Consider the following 21650-nt stretch of genomic DNA (forward strand, 5'->3'; position numbering starts at 1 on the left):
TGACTCACCATTAACTGTAGGACCTAAATCAATGTCAAATAAAACCTGCTGAGAAATGCACATGAAAGAAACAGCCTTCTCCTCACCACCACAGGATATGAGAATACAGAAGAAAATAGTCAAGTTCTATTCTCTTAGCAGATTTTTGACAGAAGTTAAACCCTGACAGACCTAAGGAGATGATGTCATTCAACACTTCTCAAACTTTAACTTGTACAAAAATCACTCGGGATCCTCTTAAACTACTGATTCCAATTCAGTAGGTCTGAATTTCTGGAGAGGCCAGAAATCAAAATTGCCAGGAAGCTATCAAATGACGCAACTACTATTGGCATCTGCAGTTAAGGTAGCAAGAATTTAGAGCAGTAAAGATGGAAATTACTGAATGAGCAGTTGGGGAAAGATGGGATATGGAATTAACAGAGAGGAGACAGATGGGGATTCTAATGAGGCACGTTATGATGCTTTAGGGTAGCACCCCTTCCATATGACTTCTCAATCACAATCTATAGATCAAAAATATTTTATTTGTTTGTCCTAGAAACTGGTGAAAAGACTGACATTTGCACCTAGATCTGCTAGGTACAGAATTGGATATGTGACTAGATGTAGGACCAAATACAAAAGAAGAACTGAACAGGCAAGAATTCTATAACCAAATACAAAGAACAGAAAAGGTAAAGAACTAATAAAGGACGTTGGGCTCTGAAGAATCATGCAGTTAGAGAAGTGAACAAAGTTTACCTAAATCTCCCAGGGACCAAAGGCCCTAGGTGACATCTGGATTATAATAATGTAATAATTATGATGAGTGTTTACCATATGTCAGGCATTACACTTCATGTAAATTACCTCATTAATCCTCACAACAACCCAATGACACATCATTCCATTGTATAAGAATGGAACTGAGCCTAACGGCATGCCCAAAGCCATATAATGTATAGGTTCTTGAGTACATTAACCTTGGTTTGCTGAACCAAAAAAAAGGGAGAAAAACCCAATTGTTATTTACTGAAGACCAGTAAGCTTTAAAGGACAGTAGGGAAAGAAAAGTGAAACAGGTATGCCGAAGAAAAGCTGAATAAAATAATTCATGAAATGAGATAATATACTGAGTTGCACGTTGTTCTGATCTTTTTCCACCTATGTTTGTTTGGACCTCAATGAACTGACATTTCAAATACTGACAGACTGCAGACTAACCATACAATACTATTTAGTCATTTTACAGGCTATTTTTAAAAGGTAAAAATCTAGAGGTGAGAATTACATTAAAATAAAATTTCTATGAGAATCATTTTATCCACTAGCCTCACTCCCCTGGCACTGCTGATATTTAAGACCACCTTTTGGAAATTTCAGAGAGAAATAGCTTAGCTGCGTTCTTCCAGTTGGAAGTGCAAGAATAAATGTGCCTACATACCTTTTCTATTTAATCTTTTTAACTTCAGATTTCCCCTCAACTAACAGTGTATTACCACCGTACTCATCAACGAATGATTGGGGTCCATTTTCCCCTACTGCACATGTGAGTTGTTTAGGCTACAGAGAAGGATCCACACTTTGTAATGGAGGTGAATTTTCCAACAGTACACTGGGGAAGCAGTGCCACCTGCAGCCGCACTGAGACTGTGTTATATCCGGAAGATAATGTAACAGTGTCAACCATCATGGAAGAACCTATTGTAAAGCGAAGAGACAGTACACTGCAGGTGTACTGAAAGATGACTAAGTAAACTTTTCTTAGACCTTTCTCTTCTAGCTACAAATACCTTCATTCAAATGCCCAATGAGAAAAGATGAAGCTATCTCCTTGAAAACACATCAAAATACACAAAAATGGCTTTATACTAAAGTTTAGAGTCCTGGAGGTAGCTTACTTAATCAGAAGAGAGGAAGATGAACAATTGCACAGAAAAATATCCAGTGCTCCCTTATACTATGATGTCTAACTTCCTTGGTTTACCCCAAGTAAATGCCCAAGTGATGATTCAACACTAGATGCCTTCACACTCCACCAAGCATAAGTAAGGTTCACCTGATCCTCCCAGCAAAATCTCAACTACTGAAACTATTTTTGAGGATTGTGGTTCCATTTTCAATTTAGTTCCCAAGTACACAACTCTCTGAGGCAGATATAGAAATGACATACCATACCAATGGTATCTAAGGATAACTGAAATATCACCAGCATGAGAATATTTTGGCAGGCATGCACTTCCTTTTGGGTAACCAACAGTCTTGAAATGTAATGGTACAAATAAACAAACAAAAATTTAAAACGTAACCATGACACACTTTTTTTGTTTACAGAAAATCATTTATCCCCAGCTATACACAAGGACATATTTAAAAATACATATCTATCTATCTATCTATATCTATATATATATATATATATAGATATAGATATATATATATATGGAAGGTTTGTTCCTATTGGGAACTATTGCTAAAAAGTAAATGGTTGAAAAGGATACTAAAGGTGAAAATAGATAAATCAGTGGTTGAAAAGATGATAAAGATATTAAGAATCAGTCTCACTGAGGAAATTCTAATTTTCTGATATTCTTACTTTTTAGGTATCTAACTCAAACTTCCTTCATCATAGTCAATATATTTATCTTATAATTAATCCTCTTTGGGTACAGTGCAGTAGCCTGACAGCTAAAATCCTCACCTTGAATGTGCCAGGATCCCCTATGAGCGCTGGTTCTAATCCTGGGAGCCCCACTTCCCATGCAGTTCCCTGCTTCTGGCCTGGGAAAGAAGTCGAGGATGGCCCAAAGGCTTGGGACCCTGTAGGTGAGACCCTGAGGAGGCCCTCGGCTCTTGGCTTTGAACAAACTCAGCTCCAGCCATTGCAGTTGATTGGGGAGTGAATCAACGGATGGAAGAGCTTCCTCTCTGTCTCTCCTCCTCTCTATATATCTGACTTTCCAATAAAAATAAATAAATCTTTTAAAAAATCATCTTTCCAAAAGTAATATGCAGAGATTCAATGTGATCCCAATCAAAATTATAATAACAATCTTCACAGAGCTCAAAATGATGATACAACTACTCATCTGGAAACAAAAGAGACCACAAATAGCAAAAGCTGGAGGAATCACAGCTCTAGAACTCAAATCATACTTAAGGGCACTGGTAATCAAAATATTTTGGGGCCTGGCGTGGTAGTCTAGTGGTTGGGGCCCTCGCCTTGCAGGTGCATGAATCCCATATGAATACTGGTCCATATAACAGCTGCTCTACTTCCCATCCAGCTCCCTGCCTGTGATCTGGGAAAGCAGTCGAGGACGGCCCAAAGCCTTGGGATGTTTCACTGCATGGGAAATCCAGAGGAGGCTCCAGGCTCCTGGCTTTAGACCAGCTCAACTTTGGCTGTTGTAGCCACTTGGGGAGTCAATCAGCGGATGGAGGATCTCCCTCTGTGTCTCTCCTCCTCTCTGTGTATCTGCCTTTCCAATAAAAATAAATAAATCTTAAAAACAATCTTGCACTGGTACAGAAACAGCAGAATAATGGGCTTGTAACTATTGCGAAGGACAACAGTAACAATATGTAATAGTATGAGGTAAAATGGAACGGGGGTTTGGGGAGAAAGGAAGGGGAGAATCCTTATACCTACAATACTATTGCATTATGGTGAGATTTGGCTGTTTCAAAGTGAAACAAACTTTTACTATTTTCTTTTCAACACGGAAATGATAATTACAAGTATTACTCGTGGTTATTCATGATAATTCTAACACAACAACTTTGTCGCAGTGCAACAAGATATCCCAAAAAACACAATGCAGAATGCACTATAACCTGGACTGGCCTCATTAGAATATGGTTTCACTCACATCTGGAGTGAACCACAAAAACAGCACAGCAGAGAGTAAACCCTTAGAGACTCACCTCAGTCATGCCTGAAGTATTTTACTGACCTTATTATCTGTTACACTGGAAAAGTGGTGGGTATTTCTTAGCATTCAATGGCTTGTTCCTTGGACTTTTTTTTTTTCTTTCCCCTTCCCCCTAGGCAATTTGTCCCTTAATGCCTTCAGTTCATTCTTCCTTTCTGCCAGCAAACAGGTATAACCAGTGCATGCCAGTGGTGAGCCCAGTGATGCAATCCCTGATACAGGAAATCCTTTCCAGGATCTAGAAGGTGAGGCTCAACTGAAAGCGCCCAGCAAGTGGCCTTGCACCCCACGGACAGACTACTCTGGGTAGCAGTCTGCCTTGAGAAAACTGGAGGGCGATCAACTAGAGACCATTGTGCTCAGCGAAATAAGCCAATCCCGAAAGCACAAATATCCTATGTTCTCTCCAAGACAACCCTTATGCAAAAGATAAGATCAATAGAAACATAGGTAAACATGTATATACATATCTAAAAGAACAGTATAATGGAGGCAAGTATCGTAATGAAGTGGACACACATCGTAGTATGCATCACTACTCCCAAATAAGCGGATTCTCAATGACATTGTTAAATACATCTGGACAACAGGATGCTGGACTTTCTGCCATTGTCTTTCCATTCCTACAACGTCTTGATACACTTAAATAGCAGAATGAGAATGATAGACTTTTGACTATTGTTGAGGGACTAAACTATCGTTATAATACAGGGGAAGTCAGTGAGGGGCAGGCTGCAAAGGGATATCCCTGAGCCTAAAAAAATTGTATCGTGAAAAATATAATATTTTTAAAATGAAATAAAAATAAAGAGATTAAAAAGTGAGAGAGGGAGAGACAAGGCTTTGGTATTGACAGCTACCAGCAGCTACTGTGACAGTGACAAATTGGTAACTTGCACAATGTATAGAATTCGTTCGGCTCATTCCTGAAACAGTAAATTGTTTTCCCTTCCTACCTGATTAAGTCCCCTATGTGGATGAGGAAGAGAGCCTGAATTAAAGAGAACAGAAACAAATACAAATATTGACTGGCTAGAAAAGGAACTTACTAAGGAAGATGATAAAAAGCAGGGGGAAAACAGATTGCCTTGTAACTTTCAATAAGTCAAGAAATTTTCTTAAAGATGATTTTGGAACGTGCATTCTAAACACACAAGAAGTCCAACTGAAAGAAAAAGCAGAGTCCTTTCACCCCTCTTTCAACTGTTCAAAGGTTCACCCTCCTGACCTAACTTTGTCAGTGCTCCAAGAGAAGCTGTTAGGAGGGGCTCTTGGCTTTTTTCTAGCTGGAGGGCCAGACCACAGCCTGCTGGGGGCTCTTTAAGGGTCCCCGCAGTCATTAACATGATAATTGAGTGTTAGGGACAAGAAAGCTGTAGGTCTCTCAAAAGCCAGCACCTCAGGACTTTTGTTTCCCCTTGGTTCCCTCACTTGACACTAACAGCATTTGGGTCGACACGCACCCAGCCTATGCGGCTTTGAGAGACAGAACGAACGTGGCGCACACCGCTCAGGAGGCCTTGCCAGCGGACGCCCCTCGCCCGGGTGAGCCTGGAGCCCACGAGCAGCAGCAGCTCCACAGAGAAGTGAGCAAGCAGGGAAACTGGGGCTCCAGGGCGCGTTCCGGGCCCGCTGCGGCCAAACCCCTCAGGATGTGGAAGGGTCCTGGGCTGGTAAGACGTGACGCGCCTGAGGGGACCTCACCTCACTCCAAGAGCCACAGGCTGGGCACCTAGGGGTCCACATCCGACGCCTTCTAGAAACCACCTGCCCCAGCTCCCCAGGGCAGGCGTGCGGGGCGGCCGCCGGGGCCTGGAGCCCGCCGGGGGCGTGCGGGCGCAGGGCGGGGCTTGGAGCCCGCCGGGCAGGCGTGCGGGGCGCAGGGCGGGGCGGCCGGCGCGAGCCTGGGCGCCTCCAGCGCCGCGGGACCCGCCCCTCCGGCCGGCGCCGCCTCCCGCAGCCCGGGGCGGGGCCGGGGCGGGGCGAGCCGGGGCGGAGCGGCGCGGGCGCGGGCAGAGCGCGGCGCGGGCCGGACGGCGGAGCTGGGCGGCGGGCGTGGGTCGCTGCGGCTGCCGACCACCGCACCCGGCCGCCGCCGGGGCAGACCCACCTGCGCCGCGGCTCGACTGCGTCCCTCCGCGGGCGGGCGGGCTCCCGGCTCGGCGCGCGCCCGGCGACCTGGTCCTCCTCTCGGGGCGGGCGGCAGCGGCGCCCGGGCATGGCTTCGGCGGGCAGCGGCATGGAGGAGGTGCGCGTGTCGGTGCTGACCCCGCTGAAGCTGGTCGGGCTGGTGTGCATCTTCCTGGCGCTGTGCCTGGACCTGGGGGCCGTGCTGAGCCCGGCCTGGGTCACGGCGGACCACCAGTACTACTTGTCCCTGTGGGAGTCCTGCCGGAAGCCCGCCAGCCTGGACATCTGGCACTGCGAGTCCACGCTCAGCAGCGGTGAGGGCCCGGCGCGCCGCGCGACCCCTGCCCCGCGCGACCCCTGCCCCGCGCAGCCCCTGCCCCGCGCCCCTCAGCCGGGACGCACCCCACCTCTCCACAGCCTCTCCCACCACCTCTCCAGGCCCTGCTGGCCAGCCCCGCCCCGGCCGTCCCTCTGCCCGGCGCCCACGCGTCCCGGGCCCCTTCCCAGTGGGCACCCCTGCGGCGAAGCCCACGCCCTCCCCCTCCTCGCGTGGCCATTGCTCCCACTCTGGAGTAACACGTATGCCACTTTAGCGTTCGCTGTCTTTTCCGGCCAGATCCTTGTGGTCGCGGAGATGGATGTGCGAAGCCTTAGGAAGCCTTCCACGCCCGGTTCTGTTTTGTTCCGAAATGGGACAAGCGGGGCCAATCCTCCCCAACTCCACCGGGATGTGTGGCTCAGTCTTACCTGTGCTGTTCTCTCTCAGGAGCCCTTTGCCCGAGGTTAACCCTTAGAGCCCACGTTTGTGCCTGCTTTACTCCACCGCATCTGCATTTTCCCCAGGGAGTCTCCATTTGAGTTGTATTTCCTTACATATTTGGGGGATATGGGAGGTCGGGATGGAAGTTTAATTTTCTTTCCTTTTTTGGAGACACCATCGCTGGTTGTGAGTTGCCCTTGTTTTTCACTCTAAGTAACTCCTCTTTCTTCCCAGACCATTCTTTTCTCCTTAAGCTACTCACAGATGCCTAGAAACTTGTGCTTTATTCAGACAGCACTGAAAAGCTCCAGGCGGATGGGATGGGGCGGGAGCGGGAAGAGGACAGAGGAAAGTAGGCTAGGGGCTTTATGCCCTGAAGAGGCTTTCTGACCCTCCAATTACCTTTCCCAGCGCCCTAGTTTTTGCCCACATCAGAAATCTTCCAATTTCTTGCTACAAACCCAACTTGCGATTCCTTGCTATAAACCCTTTCTCTCTGTAATCTTAACTCTTAAGCTCCTGGTGTGTGCGCAGAGAATGGGAAATAAAAAGAGAGGAGCTGCTGCTGATTTTCTACACAGACACACACTCACACACCTGAGAAACTCATTAAATTTCTTTGTGACAGTTCCATGACTTTTCCAGGACTATTTATAAAGCTTCATTGGCAACGTTTCAAGTCCCTGCAAAGTTGAAATACCAGGAAAAGCCACAAAACTCTGATTTTTCCTTTGTTTGGTTTCTTGTTTAAGACGGATTGTTTAACCCGGCTAAGTTTCTTCTGTAAATTTCATTTTGTGTGCACAAAAGGTATTTTTTTTTTCTCCTTTGATATTCCCTCAAAATTCCCATTGAAAGATTTCATCTTTGTTGATTAATTCCCTGTGGAAGGCGCTGGTTGGCAGCAGGAGGTCAACATTTAGGCCTTTTCATTCTTTCAGGGTTAGTTGTTTACAACTGAAGATAAAATAAATCAGTGAAATGCCTTTCTTCAGTAACCAGGGGATCCAAATAAACTTTGGAGAAAATATCTTTTCTTTCCCCATCTTCAATAGAAATGGAAATTTATGTAGGAATGCCAGCTTCTGTAGGTCTCCTTAGCAACAGGAATCTTTTGCCCCTTTTTCTCTGTCTCAGGAAATAATAGCCCTCTGATTGCATAAAGACTTTTCAGATAGGTTGGGAGAACCAGCTTCAACTCTGATTTGCTTTTCACCGGGTATCCTTTTCTGGTGGCCAGGAATGTGGGGGAGACGCCAGCTAGGGTTTGTTGAGCAGTATGCAGTGTTTGCTGATCTTTTCTTAATTGTCTCCATACCCATTTCTCTGTGTGTGTATGTTTTTCTTTTCCTTTTTTTTTTTCCGCCTCTCAGGAAAGAAGCAGGAACACTGGAGCTTACTGCAAATAAGTGGGACTATGACTGCCAAGCGAAAAAATAATCACAGGCGGGCACAGCAACTAATCGCTTTCCCTCTTCCCTTTCACACGTGCACACCCTTTATTTTGCCCCCTTGCTGAAATTCACATCCCAGCATCTATTTCTGTTTGAATTTCTGAGCAATCAGCATTACTCCTATTTTGCTTAAAGATCAATTTTCAGTCCAGAAGAAAGTAGAGTTAGTAAGCAAATAGATGAACAATAGAGATTTCTGAAAGGCTGTTTGTAACAACTTCTTGACTTTCACGTTGTGGTAGCAGTTCATTTTGGGTCTGTTGTGATGTGGTGCAGGGTGAAAGAAGGTAGTAAACTGGGTAGAGTGGGGAATGCTCTGAATCCTCACTTTCTTAAACCTTTCTTAAACTTGTTATGTGGAATTGAAGCTTCTAGCCAATAGTGTGTTGAATGGAAACCAGCAATGCTTTCTTTGCCTATTCCAAAAGACTGGCAGCTTTTCTCCATCTGTTTGCTGTGTGGAGTAGCAGAAAACAGGGAGGGAAATGTCTTTTGTGAAGATCTGAAGAGATCCACTTGATGTCTCTCCAAATGAATTACCCTGGGAGAAGCCATTGAGGACAGTTGTACTGTAGGCCCTTCACCAGGATCTTCAGGGCTTAATTAAAAACCTTTGTCTTAATTAGAATTAAAACTGCAGTGAAGAGGCAAGCTTGTATTTACAGAAGGAAAATTTCAGGAATGTTTCTATTGATGACTGTGTGTTCTACTTAGGCTTACTTTCCACTAAAACTTGCCCCTAAGCCATTATTTTTAAACTTGCTTTTTAATTTTGGGACCGAATATGCATCGTTGGCTGTTTATAACTCGTTTTATGGTTTTAAGCAAAAGCAGAACCATGCCTCTTGTGTCCTGGTGTATTGAAGGTTGCATCAGCACTTCTAGTAGGAACCAGTAATCCGGTTGTCAGACAGCTGTGATGCTTCTTTCTCTACAGTGTCCCAATTCAGTGTATGGGGAGAACCCAGGCACTCTTCATAAGTTACATTTTTAAAAAGGAAAAAAAAGAAAAGCAAAAGAGAAAACAGCCAATCGATTACTCTGAAAGCAAACAAGCAAAAAGTGTGCTTGTCGGGAAGTTGGCAATATGCTATACTTGGCCAGCTATGAAATTTCTTTTTAATAGTAGTCTTCCCTAGTACTATTTTGGGTAGCCATTTAATAAATGTTAATCTTAATCAAAGTAGTACCAATGTTTTAGACCACTCATTAGTCACATTTTTTTCCCACAGTGTAGCTAGAGTTTTACTGTATAGTATTTATATGAGAATGGTTTGTGGAAATACTGTGGTTCACCTGTATTCAGAATGCTGATGCCTTAAATGTGCTATATAACCTCTAAATAGTGATTTTTACATTTCTTCTTTAAAATTGATACATATGTAACTATGCTGTCTAAGGGAGATTGCTTTTTAATCTCTAAATCTTATGGACTAAGCAAAAGCAAGAACATACAAATGACCAAGTAAGTGCATTTTAATGACAATAATTTGTTGATATAATAGGTAGATTAATCCATCCTTCCAGCCACAAGATTCTTGATCAAAACATGTCTTTTTCAAATAAAGATGTAAACATCATGCATTTACTTTTCCTATAAATAGCTACCTTTGTAACATGAATCATTGATACTTTTGAAATGGCGCTGTACTGTATGCTAATAACAATTGAGTATTATTTCCAGGTTAAAGAGATTTTTAAAGAGTGTTTTTAGACAAATCATTTTTTAAACTTTCAGGCAAAAATCCACTTTAAAAGGTTTTCAAGAAGTCATCTTAGTTTGTAATTTAAGATAAAGTGAACATTGACAAATCTTAAAAAAAAAGACATGTATCATCTGTGCATATTTTTAATTTACCCTTAATTAGGAAGCAGTTCTATTGGGAAACTTTGTTTTTCGATTTGCTCTTGGGAAGACACAGCTTGGTTCTTGGAAGGAGTTGATATTGATGCATGTTTACAAATAGTTCAGCAAGCCTGGGAGCCACTACAGTTATGCCCACTTCTGGCTTTCATGGAAAGAACATGGGTTTTTAAAAATTCAGTTTCATTTAACCTATAGAGCATAGACAGGTGGAAAATTAGCGCACTGTGAGGTAGCACCACACCTGTCTCAGTGACTGAACCAGAGAACAAGTACAACTTCAAGGTATTCACGATGATTTTTTTTTTCTAGCCTGTTCCAAATTTTCAAGTCTGCCATATTTACCTTTGCAAAAGATATTTTAGTTCATGGACATATATAATTCCTCTTTTGTTCATATTCATGCATGGATTATAATCCTTAGGGAGCCACTTGATCTTTGGCAGCTAAGTGATTCTATTTATGTGAAAAGCCTGGTCTTTAATAAAATATTTCAAAACAAAACTAACATAAACAAGCATATTTCAAACAATACATTTTACCTGCTGTCAGAAACACATTTCAGGAATTTCCTCAAAGTGTCTGTTTTAGAAGGCCAGCCACTTGGACCATAGATAGAGATGGTGCTGTTAGTAGTATTACTAAAAAGGGATGGTGGCATTATGAAGTAAGTGTAATGCATTACCTGGATATGAAAGCAAATGTCTCTGTGAACATCATTAAGTCACAAAATAATCCTGTCCTACAGTAGACCTTGTGCAAGATAGTATCTTCTAGTGGCTTGCCTCAGAGGTTAAATAGATGAAGCATTTTATTCTCCCTTACTTGAATACAACATGATACTGTTTTCAGTAATTGAGAACTTTTTCCCTGATTTGTAAAATTTTTTTGCATTGTGTAGTAACATATGATGTTCATCTAAAATTTGAATGTTGATGTATATTAGCAAGCGTTTGACAGCACTTTTGATAGATCAGGAGCACAAAACTACTATCCAACACCTACCAGTTTTTCAGTCCTTACAGTCCAGATGCCTTGGCTATTTGCAGAGACAATAAACATGCCAAGTAGATAATGCTGTTGCTGGGTATTATTGAGGAGGTCACGGATTGTTTAGCATTACCACAACCTCAATAAATCTGTAGCAGAGATGTGTTACAGTTACTAATGCTGGAGAACTAATTACACCAAAATTTAGTGATATAAGATAAGCAGTATTATATTACAGTCTTGAATTCTGTGAGTCAGGAATTCTGATAGGGCACAGAAAGGATGCAGCCATAGCTGAAGATAACTTCAATATCTGGGCAATGTAACATCGATGATAATTTTCCAAAGGATGTCATTCATGAAATCCCACCTGAGTAGCATGGTTTTGACCCCTAGGTGTGGGAATGGCTGGGCTGAGATCAGCTGGGACTCTTGCTGAACATCTTGTCTGGTGTGGCTTTCCTAGCGTCATGCTTTCAGAGTCCTTTCAGAATGAGTGGATTCACTGACACTGAGACTCCTAAGAGGACCAAACTCTGAGCTAGCCTGAGAAATCCCTACAGCTGTTCCCTAGCACTTTTTTGGTTACTGAGGAACCACATAACTTGCTCAGATACAAGGGGAATAAAATTGGACTCTACTTCTCTTTATAAAATTGTCTGTTTATTTTTATATATTTGAAAGGTAGAGAAAGAAAAATAGTTATCATCAATCACTGGTTCCCTCCCTAAATGTATGTAACAGATGGGTGGGCCATGTTCAAGCCAGGAGCCTGGAACTTAGCATTGGAGTCTCTTGTAGTTGGAAGGTAGAAAATATTTGAGCTGTCACCTGCTGCATCCCAATTTGCACATTAGCTGGAAGCTGAATTAGAAATAAAGCAGTACTCAATCCCAGTCGTTCCAATATGGGATACTGGTATCCCAGGCAGGTTCTTAACCTTTGAGTCAAAATGCCTGTGCCAAACTCTACCTCCTGATGCAACCAGTGGCAAGGTTGCATTGTAGAATGGGTTAGGGATAGGAGATAACTTTTGGACTTTGTTTGGGGTCCAAGTCTGAGTCTAACTGCAAATCTACCTTCTTAATTACCTCTCAAGAACACAGGTATCCATATAGCTTCTATACTTAAAATCTCTTAAATTATTGAAAATAATAATGTCTAACTAAGACGAAAAATTGCTCTCAACCAACATGTGCCTTTAATGATAGAATCACTTTGGATCTGGGGTAAAATGATTCAAGAACCTAGCCTGTCCATAAATAGCGAAATACATACACATTATAATATACTCATAAGGAAAATCATGTATGATAAGTCAGTCTGATTTTAGTTTTTTTAATCATCAGATTTATGTTTTTTCCTAAGGCTTGCCCTTAAAAATGAATACTTTCTTTGGTTTAAGTTGCTCCATGATATGCTTTAAAACAATGCCTTAATTGGAAGTTGAAAAAATATAATTCCACAAGTATATGGAAGTTAGCCATGTAAGTTTCTGAAATTGATTGAATGAATAAAATTTTCATTTGACAACATGAGCTTCTGACTTTAAATAAGATATATTAATTTATCAAAAAGCTGATTTTTAAAAGCAGAATTTCAATGTCACATGTAAAAGGCATTAACAAGACAATCATACCAATCTTCAGACTGCTGGAATATCTCCTTTAAAAATTGGACAAGAATAGCTTTCCTTAACCTTTTTGTTCCTCAGTTTATGTGGGATTTGAGAACACTAATAGAGCATCCACTTTCTGTTCTAAATGTGACTTTAGTATCAAAGACTCCCATTAAAAAAATACACAATAACAAAGCCATGGTGATTCAGGGAACAAGAAAACAAATTATCTGACTCACCTTCATCTCTATCAGCTTATTAGCTATAAATTTAAAGCAATAAACCATGTTTCAGATAGTATCACAGAGTGAAAGAGAGAGCAAGATCTTCCATCTGTCTGTTTACTCCCCAAATGGCTGCAGTGGCCAGAGCTTAGTCCATCTGGAGCCAGCAGCCAGGCGCTTCTGATTCTCCCACATGATTGCATGGCTTCAAAGACTTGGGCCATAGTCCTCTGCCTTCCCAGGTCATATGCAGGAAGCTAGATCAGAAGTGGAACAGCCTGGACGCCAGCTGGTGCCCATGTGGAGTGCTAGCACTTCAGACAGAAGCTTAGCCTATCATGCCACAGTGCTGGCTGCTGCAAAAAGATTCTTTAAAAATACAAGTTGGACCTTCTGAATCACATTCGTTGAGGATTATTCAAAAGATTTGTAAAAATATATGGATTTGACCTTATTTTGCACCAAAATTTGTATTTTGATTTCACTTCCCATGAACTTTTTGAAGTAAACCAGTATTCTCTGTTTGTGAAGACATTCACAGAATCTCAAGTATTCATCTAAGATTTTAAGATGTTTAAACCAAACATTCACCAAAATACTGTCAGAGCATTGTGAATGAAACATGAAGTGTACTGCCCGCACTAGTGACTTACAACAGAAATTATTTCTACTCTCCATTTTCTTATCTTCTCACATGTACCAAATGAGTTGATGTTATTGAAAGATACTCCCTGACTTTGTAGCAGAGGGTAAACATTACACTGGGATAGTCCAGCCAGTTAGTCTGTGCACAAGATACTATACAAGATAGAGTAAAGGAATGGATGAGGTTAGTGGCATCTTCTAAACTAAATATATAGAGGGCTGTGCAGAGGGAAATAGAAATCCTACTTCTGTAGAGGGCATTAGGTGGAGCTGTTGGAAGGCTAGCTTTCCAGGTTGATCCATCCATATTTACTGAAATAATGTCTTAATACTGATTGAGGGTGGTTGTCTTCTGTTCCTTGTTTATTATTAGCTGTGCTGAAGCTATCACAAAAACTTTTGGTGGCTTCAAAGAAGGTCATCCACTTCTAATTCAAGTGCTGTGTTTCTTCCAGCCATTCCGGATAACCAAGTTTTCCAAATGGTAACCTGCATTTATTTTCTAGTGTAACAAGAACAATGTCCAATGCTATAGCTATCACTACTTTTATAGAAATTAATACTGAAAACGCATTGTCGCACAGCAAGTTAAGCCGTTGGTTGGGCCACCTGCATCTCAGAGTGCTGATTAGAGTCTGAGCTGTACTATTTGCAGTACAGCTTCCTGCAAATGCATCCTGGGAGGCAGCAAGTACTTGGATCCCTGCCACCCACATGGGAGATTCAGGTTAAGTACCTAGTTCAGGCTTAGCTGAACCCTGGCTGTTTGGGCATTTGAAGAATGAAGCAGCAAATGGAAGATCTCTCTCTCTCACACTCTCCATACGCATGCACACACACAAACTCTGCCTTTTAAATAAATAAATAAGTACTTTGGAAATTACTATTGGCAGATACTAGTACTCATTAGGTAACACTGTTTTATCACTAAATGCTGATGAAAGCTTTGTAATATAGCACATGGTAAAAAGCAGCAGTCACTCACAAAGATTAGTTACTCCTCACCATGGTGTTGAGGATGTTCCTGCACACCCCCCCCAAAAAAAATGTTTTGCACCTTAAATGTCGACAAATATCTTGTTAGAGTTACAAGCCAGTCTAGATTATCCTAAAATCTGCCAAGATCAGCAAAATTATACTTCAACACAACAAATGGCTAAATACTAAAATGAAATAGACACTAGACAGCTGAATATTACCTTATAGCCATTTTAAGGTATATAGCAGCTGGTCCTGTATATAAACTAAAATTGAAATGTCAATGAGCTAATCATAGGTTGTGGTTAAGAACTTGCTGCTGCTTCTTTTTTTTTTTTTTAACATACTGGTTACTCAAAACCATGTCAATTCCATAATATTGCAAATTGCTGTTGATGTTATATAGGGACTCTTAATTGACTGGGATGATATTCTACCAGCTCTAACTTCAGACCAGAAATGGTCTCCCCAAGAAACTGTTCAACCCATCTGGACAATAAGTAGCTGGACTCTATGTTTGGTATATGTTTGCAAGGAAGGAATCTTGATTGAATTTGAACTGTAATACTGCATCAAGGTGGAGGAATCCACCAGGGGGGAGGGGAGGGGAAGGGGTGGGGGGATTCCCAGAGCCTATGAAACTGTCACATAATGCAAAATAATTAATAAAAAAAAAAGGACCTAAATAAAAAAAAAGCAGCAGTCACTAAAGGTGATAATGTCCCTTCTTTAAATACCAAACCATGCTTTAATAGCAAGGGTTCCTATTAAGCATTGTGTAGAATAACTTTATTAGGGGAAAACACCACATGTTAATGATATTTAAGCTATGAATTATGTTTCTGGTGAATTTTCTAAGAATTCTGTAAAACAGCTAAATTCCTCTTGATTATAAAGGAAAAAAATATGTGTATTCTAGTATCAACACAAAACAACTCTATAAGGGCTTTAAAATGTATTATGTGTTGAAAACTAGTAATTCGGTCCCAGCGTGGTGGCCTAGCAGCTAAATAAAGTCTTTGCCTTGAATGCGCCAGGATCCCATATGTTCGCCGGTTCTAATCCTGGCTGCCCCACTTCCCATCCAGCTCCCTGTTTGTGGCCTGGGAAAGCAGTTGAGGATAGCTCAAAGCCTTGGGACCCTGCACCCATGTGGGAGACCCAGAGACGCTCCTGGCTCCCAGCTTCAGATCGGCACAGTACCGGCCATTGCGCTCACTTGCGGAGTGAATCATTGGACGGAAGATCTTTCTCTCTGTCTCTCTTCTCTGTATATCTGACTTTGCAATAAAAATAAATAAATCTTAAAAAAACTAGTAATTCATCTGGCATTTTTGGAAAATCAGGATTTTCCAAATTTTGAGAAAAATTAGCATTAACTTGATCATAGTTATTATATCACTTATTTGCATGGTTACCTGAGGTTTTTTACATAGCTTAAAATTGGGGCATACTGTACATTGTTGTGGAAAGTCTGAAGAGTAGGACTTGTAAATCATATTGCTATCATCTTAATTAAAACGGGTGTCTAAAGTAGCTGATTTTATGGCAATCTACTTTATGCAGCACAGTGTACAAACAGTATTTGCTTTAAATACTTGTTTGCATATGGAAAGTGTTAGTTTTGATACCCATTGACACTGGAAAAAGTAAGGTGTCATTTTCATTATTTAAACTAGTGTTCAGATTCTTTTAGCTGCCTTTGTGTGTGCATCATGGAGTAGTGGAAAATTAATTCGACACCAGCTAATGTAGGTCACAATGCAACTTAGCCAAGAAAACAAAGTTTAAACTGCCTCAGTAATGCTTCTAGTTTTCCACTTCATTTGCCAAATGCAGAGTAACTTTAAAAAGTTAAATATATCATTTGGTCGTTTCAGAAGTAGGTAGGGTGTAAAGTCTATAGTTACTTTGTTTTTATACACACTATCAGCAGTATTTTGATTCATTCTGCAAATGTGAGGATACGACCTTTTTATCCAAATTCAGAACTGCATGGCATTAATCTTAAACTGCTAAGACATAATTGATGAAGATAATTAGATAAAATAACCCCTAGCTATGTGAGCCAGTTGGGAAAAGACATGGTCTTAAGTGAAGAGATGAATAACTGGGAATATAAGTTTTCAAATATTCAGTAACAGCATTTTTCCTGTTTTTTTTAAACTTATCCATTCTAAGATTTCAATTCCTGATGATAGTTTGATTGTCAATATTGAGCTAGCTAAGTTCCCACCCAACCACAAATGTGAAATATTTTGTTATAAATGTCTTACAAGTGAATAAAAAATATTTAGAAGTTCAGAATATTTCCTATGGATAAGTGAAAATCTCCACATTTTTAGATGGACTGGGGGGAAATTTGTGAATAACTTAAAAGCAATAGGTTAAAAATTACTATTTTGAGATAGCTAGTGGGCATAGTGTGATGCCTCATTTGGCTAATCCTTCCTTTAAAAGCTCTGGGATCCCATATGGGTGCTGGTACATGTCCCAGTTGCTCCACTTCCCATTCAGCTCCGTGTTTGTGGCCTAGGAGAACAGTAGAAGATGGTGCAAAGCCTTGGAACCCTGTACCTGCATGGCAGACAAGGAAGAAGCTCCTGGTTCCTGACTTCAGATTTGCTCAGCTCCTGCCATTGCATCCATCTGGGGAGTAAACAAAGTGTCTCTCCTCTCTTTCTCCTTCTCTCTAAATCTGTTTTTCCAATAAAAATGAATAAATCCTAAAAAGTGCCTAGCAAATGATTTTAATTGCCCTTAGGGATATTAGTTTAGTTTCCTTTGGGAGATGGTTCAAAGATGAAAATATAAGTGGCTGTCTGACAAATTTGAACAAGCTTAAACCAGGTTTTAGAAGCATTATTTTTATCGGGTAAACACTTGGCCTAGTGGTTGAGATACATCCCATACAGAGTCCCTGGGTTCAATACCTGGCTCTGATTCCTGATACCAACTTCCTGCTAATGCAGTCCCTGGGAGACCACAATGATGGATCAGGTGATTGGGTTCCTGCCATCCCCATGGGAAGAATTCCTGGCTTTGGGGTTTGTCTGGATACCATGACCTTTGCAGAATACACAAGCCAATGGGAACTTGCTTGCTCTCTTTCTCTCTTTATTTTTCCCTCTACTTCTCAGATAAATTTTTGAAAATAAAATATAGTTATCTTAATTTGTGATGAGAATTATATGGAAGTTAGGCTTACCCAACAAAACGGTACTATACATTAGGGCAGTGCTATCTGCTCAAATAGTTGTAAAGTTAACAATCTGTTCATTGGTTTTAAATTGTCTCTAATATCCTCAAAGATGTGGCAATTGTGTTTTACATAGAGTAGAATAATCTTAGCGTATAAATAGTACCTAGACAGGGAAATAAATTAGCCAGTGTTTGCCAAATGAAAAGTTTGGAAATGAAATGAGTAAAGAAGAGGCTTTTAGGCACTGGTGTGCGCCTTTGACCTTGTAGCAAAAGTGTGGGAAACTCTTTAACATTTTGCCTATTGTGAAAATTATAATTGAATTTTGATTGTAAGTTCCGTAAAGTAACAAAAATCCTCCAATTGGGCAGCTATGATATAGTCCATAGAATGTTCATAATGCAACAACAATTTCAGACCAGCCTCATGTTTTAACTGCTCACATCAATCAATCCAATCCTGCAAAATGCTAAGTTGTTTATACACATTGTAAACTGATGTCAGCTAATAAAAATACTTTGAAAGGGAACTCAAATTTTGTTCCTGAGTTACATATTATGTTAGACTTGATATTAAAATACAGGGACTTTGTTTTTATGATGTCACTACAGAGGAAAACATATCTTAAATGTGTTTCCCTTGTGTTTTACATTTTTGTTTTGATGTGTGTTGGTGTTATCCTATCCAGGAAAAGTTGTAATAGAAAACTTGAGTGAAGGTTTCCCGAAGAGCAGCTGCAATGCCTCCAGTATGTCACTGTTTCAGTGTTGCCAGCAGTTAAAGTGAAAGCCTCATTTCAAGTTTGGCTTCTAGATCCAAAAGATGCCTCTCAGCCCATTTGAACTGCACACTGGTTTATGGACCCAGGATGTACATTATTTTCTCAAAACTGATTATTGCCTGTTCTTTTGGATCTTTGAAGCTTAGGTTTCTAGTTGGCTGGTGTGACATTGAGCAATAGCCAGTTTGTACAACAGCACCATGGCTGTTGGTATTCTGCAGGGCTGGTTTGTGTTCACTGCTCCTCTACAATATGAGTACATCACTTATAAAAATATGGGAAACTAATGAAAGTAGTACATCTTTAAGGACTCTTAAGTTTTATCCTATTAAATACCATGAGGGTCATAAATGAGCAGCTAAGATTGATACAGTACTTAACTGATTATATGAATGTAAAATACATAACATTTTTTAAAAATAAGGGACTGAAAATTGATAATTTTATGATATTTTGGTTGGTTTACAAACATTTAATATAGGTTAGCAAATATTTCTGGCATGCAAATCTTTAATGGAAAAATTGTGAGAGACAAGTTTGAGGGTCATTTATTATAATATTGCTATGAAATTGCTGAAATCCTGTAGTATACAATAAAACACTTTATAATTTTTACTAAATCTAGTAACGAACTTTGGTTGTTATGGAGATATGTGTGTAAATATGAAACCCAGCTTTTTAAAATGGCCATTAGTGGGCACATATAAGTTATTTTTAGTTTTTTTCTTAAATTGTATTATTCCTCATCTTAGTCTTATTCAGTAAGAGAAAGGGAAATGATAATGAGCCAATTGATGCACTTTGCCTAACTTTGGTTCACCTTTTAGGCTGGCTCTATTTGGAAAATGGATTCCAGTTGCTTATTAAGAAAGATACAATGCCACAAGCCCTATTCTCAATCCCAAAATTTCCAGACTGAACCCTGAAAAGTACTCTGCGTCTCCTTGGCTGTGGTAGCCATGTCTAACCACTCTTTTGGCTCTCTGATTCAGCCTTCAGCAATTCCAAGGTTTTGTTGAGAGCAGTCACTGCAGTGAATGCTTTTGGTCCAGTGAATCATTTCAAAGCCATAACTCTGAAACATGGTGCCATCCACCAGGGAGATATCTCAGGGCTGCAGTCAGAAGTCCCAGCTTCTGGCCAGGACAAGGGGACTCATCGCCCAATTTCTCATCTCTCAGAAAATTACAAAAACAAAAATCTGTTTAGAGAAGTGCATTTCTGGTTGTGGTTCAGAGGGGAAGGACAGCAATATCTGTAGAGTGGTAATGTCCAAGACTTCTTTTTCTTAATTTTTTTTAAGATTTACTTATTCTTATCGGAAAGACAGGGAAGAATGATCCTCCATCTGCTGATTCACTCCCCAAGTGGCTGCAATGGCCAAAGCTGAGCCAATCCAAAGCCAGGAGCCAGGAGCTTCTTCCAGGTCTCCCACACGGGTGCAGTGTCCCAAGGCTTTGGATCATCCTGTCTGCTTTCCCAGGCCACAAGCAGGGAACTGGATGGGAAGTGGGGCTACAGGGACATGAACCAGTGCCCATATGGGATTCCTATGCATGTGAGGTGAGGCCTTTTGCTACTAGGCTACTGCACTGAGCCCGGTATCAGTGACTTCTTTTCAACCTTAAGTCTAGCACATCTTTCTCATTAGCTGCAACTTAGACTAAAAATAAAAGTAAAATAGACAAAGTATAGAACTCGTTATGTTTAACTACGTTTTGGAAGTATTTTCTATGCTATGAGAAGTTTCCTAATGAAGTTCTAACCCCTTTTTAAATAATTGTTCTCTTGATGCCTGCTACATTTTATTGCTTATAAGAAATATGGAAATAATGAAATATTACTATTTCAAGAAAAGTCAGTGTTAACATGAGATGAATATTTTTTCTCTTTTCTGTTACTCTATTCAAAAAGCAACATTTTTCACTCCTGTATTATCCACTTATGAAATTGTCTTCATTGTGTGATTTTTGTTATTTTCATGTATGGAAAAAAAAGTCAATATTTGAGCAGGTATTAGCAACCCAGCTCATTACCAGCCCACCACCTGTTTTTGCAGGTACTTTTATTGAGGCATGATCCTTAACATGTTGCCTATGGATGTTTTCACAATACATGGCGGATATAACTATGTACAACAAAGACCTTGGCCTTCAAAGCTGAAAATCTTAATTATCTTGTCCTTAATAAAAGGAAAGTTTGCTCATTTTTTTCTTAGTCTGTATAAAATGCAAGCAAACATTTTAGCTATTTGAGTATTTAAAATTGATAAAAACTATTAAATTGTTTGATTTTGGGTTGTAAGCGGAAATAGCCAATTATATGGCATTTTAAGCATACTGAGCTTTTATAGGAAAGAGTTTTATCAGGAAAGTCAATCTAAGATCGTTTTTAATTGAATAGATATTTACTTGTGGCATACAAAGGTAATACTCTACAAATTCATTTTTATATGCAACGCTTTTAAGGAAAGTTGCTAAGGGCTAGTATTGTGTATACCAGGTTAAGTCACAATCCTGTATCAGGGTGTTAGTTGAGGGCCCAGTGCAATAGTTCAGTGGCTAAAGTCCTCACCTTGCATGCACTGAGATCCCATATGGGAACTGGCTCATATCCTGGCTTCTGCTCTTTCCTTCCAGCTCCCTGCCTGTGGCCTGGGAAAGCAGTAGAGGATGACCCAAAGCCTTGGGACCCTGCACCTGTGTGGGAGACCTGGAAGAAGCTCCTGGCTCCTGGCTTTGGATTGGCTCAGTTTCGGCCATTGTAGCCATATTTGGGGAATGAACCAGTAGATAGAAGATCTTTCTCTCTGTAAATCTGCTTTTTCAATCAAAACCAAATACATCTTTAAAAAGAAATAGTGTTAGTTAACATCCCATCTGCTCCACTTCCAACCCAGTTCCTGCAGATGCATTTAGAAAGTCAGTGAAGGAGGCCCCAAAGCACGTGTTCCCCCTCTCCCCAACCACTGTGTAACACTCAGCTGGATGGATTGCCCACCTAGTCCCAGCTCTTGATGTCAGATGGGAAGTGAGCCTACACATGGACAATTTCTCAAGTAAAGAAGTTGTGGATAGTTACTAAAAT

The 21650-nt window shown here is 40.6% G+C and overlaps 1 protein-coding gene across 1 annotated transcript in view; it reads left to right on the forward strand.

The window, feature by feature from the left end:
- The first annotated feature begins 6114 nt into the window (after window positions 1-6114).
- Window positions 6115-21650, forward strand: part of TMEM47 (transmembrane protein 47) — a 32661-nt gene continuing 17125 nt past the window's right edge. The window contains exon 1 of the mRNA XM_004587835.4: window positions 6115-6361. Within this exon, the coding sequence (XP_004587892.1) occupies window positions 6136-6361 (226 nt within the window). The 5' untranslated portion in view covers window positions 6115-6135. The remainder of the gene's footprint in view (window positions 6362-21650) is intronic.

This window comes from Ochotona princeps, chromosome X (assembly GCF_030435755.1).
Source record: "Ochotona princeps isolate mOchPri1 chromosome X, mOchPri1.hap1, whole genome shotgun sequence".
NCBI classification, from domain to species: domain Eukaryota; kingdom Metazoa; phylum Chordata; class Mammalia; order Lagomorpha; family Ochotonidae; genus Ochotona; species Ochotona princeps.